The 1,624-nt window shown below is 36.3% G+C and overlaps 1 protein-coding gene across 1 annotated transcript; it reads right to left on the bottom strand.

The window, feature by feature from the left end:
- Positions 1-272: 272 nt before the first annotated feature.
- Or4l1 (olfactory receptor family 4 subfamily L member 1) lies at positions 273-1,193 on the bottom strand. The gene has a single exon (XM_027929809.2). The coding sequence runs from the start codon at positions 1,191-1,193 to the stop codon at positions 273-275; it is 921 nt and encodes a 306-aa protein (XP_027785610.1).
- Positions 1,194-1,624: the final 431 nt, after the last annotated feature.

Genomic DNA, 1,624 nt, shown 5'->3' with positions numbered 1-1,624 from the left:
TGACCAGTAAACCGATATTGAAAGTCTAAGGGAAAAATGTTCAATGATTTCATATGTCTGTTTTTCTGTAGGGCTCATTGTTTTTATTAGAGCTATTATAACACCTTTAACTGCCAGTTTAAAGTAACTTGGTATTTTTTTCCTCACTGGTTATGCTTCTAACATAAAAAGTAAAAGAAAGTATGATACACAATCCATTCAATCTATCTTACTATAGTATTTAAAATTTGTGTTAATTACATAGTGCTCAAATCTAGAAGTTCTGTGAGGAACTAACAGGACTGGAACCATAATTTTCTCATGGCCCCTTGCATTTTCTGGTTTCTCAGAGTGTAAATAATAGGATTCATTAAGGGTGTAATAACAGTGTAAAATACAGCAAGGGTTTTATTACTTGCAAAACCACTGAAAGGCCAGCCATATATAAAAATACAGGGTCCAAAGAACATAGTGACCACAATGATGTGGGCAGACAATGTGGACAGAGCCTTGGAGAGCCCCCCAGATGCCCTTTGCTGCACGGTGACCAGGATGACAGTGTAGGAGACAAGCAAGAGGATGAAACAGATAAAAGAGAGAAGCCCACTGTCAGCAATGACAAATAATTCTAGGGTATAAGTTTCAACACAAGCAAGCTTGATCACAAGGGGAAGATCACAAAATATGTTATCCACAACATTGTGGCCACAGAAAGGCAAGTTCACTGTCAATACCATCTGGCTCATAGTGTGTATAAAACCAATTATCCATGAAAGTATCACAAACCGATTCAGCAACTTGTGGCTCATTATTGTCCTGTAGTGCAGGGGTTTACATATGGCTACATATCTGTCAAAAGCCATGATTATCAAAAGCGTCATCTCAGCACCCCCAAAGAGGTGCATAAAGAACATCTGGGTCATGCAACCCCATAGAGAGATAGTCTTGTGCTCAGCAAGCAAGTCTGTGATCATCTTGGGTGTTGTGACAGTAGAGAGACACATGTCCAACAAAGAAAGGTTTCCAAGGAGGAAGTACATGGGAGAATGAAGGGCAGAACTAACTATCACTGTGACCATGATAAGAATGTTTCCCACCACAGTAGCGCAGTAGATCAAGGAAAATGTCACAAAGAAGAAAATCTGAAGTTCCCATTGTCCAGAAAATCCAAGTAAAATAAACTCAGTCACAACAGATCCATTTTTATAATTCATTTACCCAATTCAGAAAGTATCCAGAAGTTCTTTATATACAAAGAGAGAAAAAAGAATCATAGTTAGCACCAATATTTGTAGGAAGATTAAACTTTCAGATAAAACTTCAGGCTTTGATGCCATCTTCAAAATATTTTGAAAAATAAAATGGGCTTCAGAGTCAGCAAACAAAGAAGAGTGAGGTATTGAGAATGTGTAAAAAAAGAAAAAAATTAGGAACAGTGACTAGGAAGTATGGTGTACTAAGAAAAGGGAGTGAATAAAGATATGAAGATGAGTAGAAAGCACCTCTTCCTTTTTTTCCAAATAACTATAATTCTCTCTTTGTTTTCATTTCTACTCAGGTTTCAGTCAAAATATTGTCATTATCAAAAATACCTTAATTTTCCTACCTTAGTTTTTTTTAAAAAAAATGAATAAGGTAAGGCTTA

This window comes from Marmota flaviventris, chromosome 2 (assembly GCF_047511675.1).
Source record: "Marmota flaviventris isolate mMarFla1 chromosome 2, mMarFla1.hap1, whole genome shotgun sequence".
Lineage (NCBI taxonomy): Eukaryota > Metazoa > Chordata > Mammalia > Rodentia > Sciuridae > Marmota > Marmota flaviventris.
The sequence above is the reverse complement of the archived record's forward strand: the minus strand, read 5'-3'. Positions and strand labels throughout refer to the sequence as shown.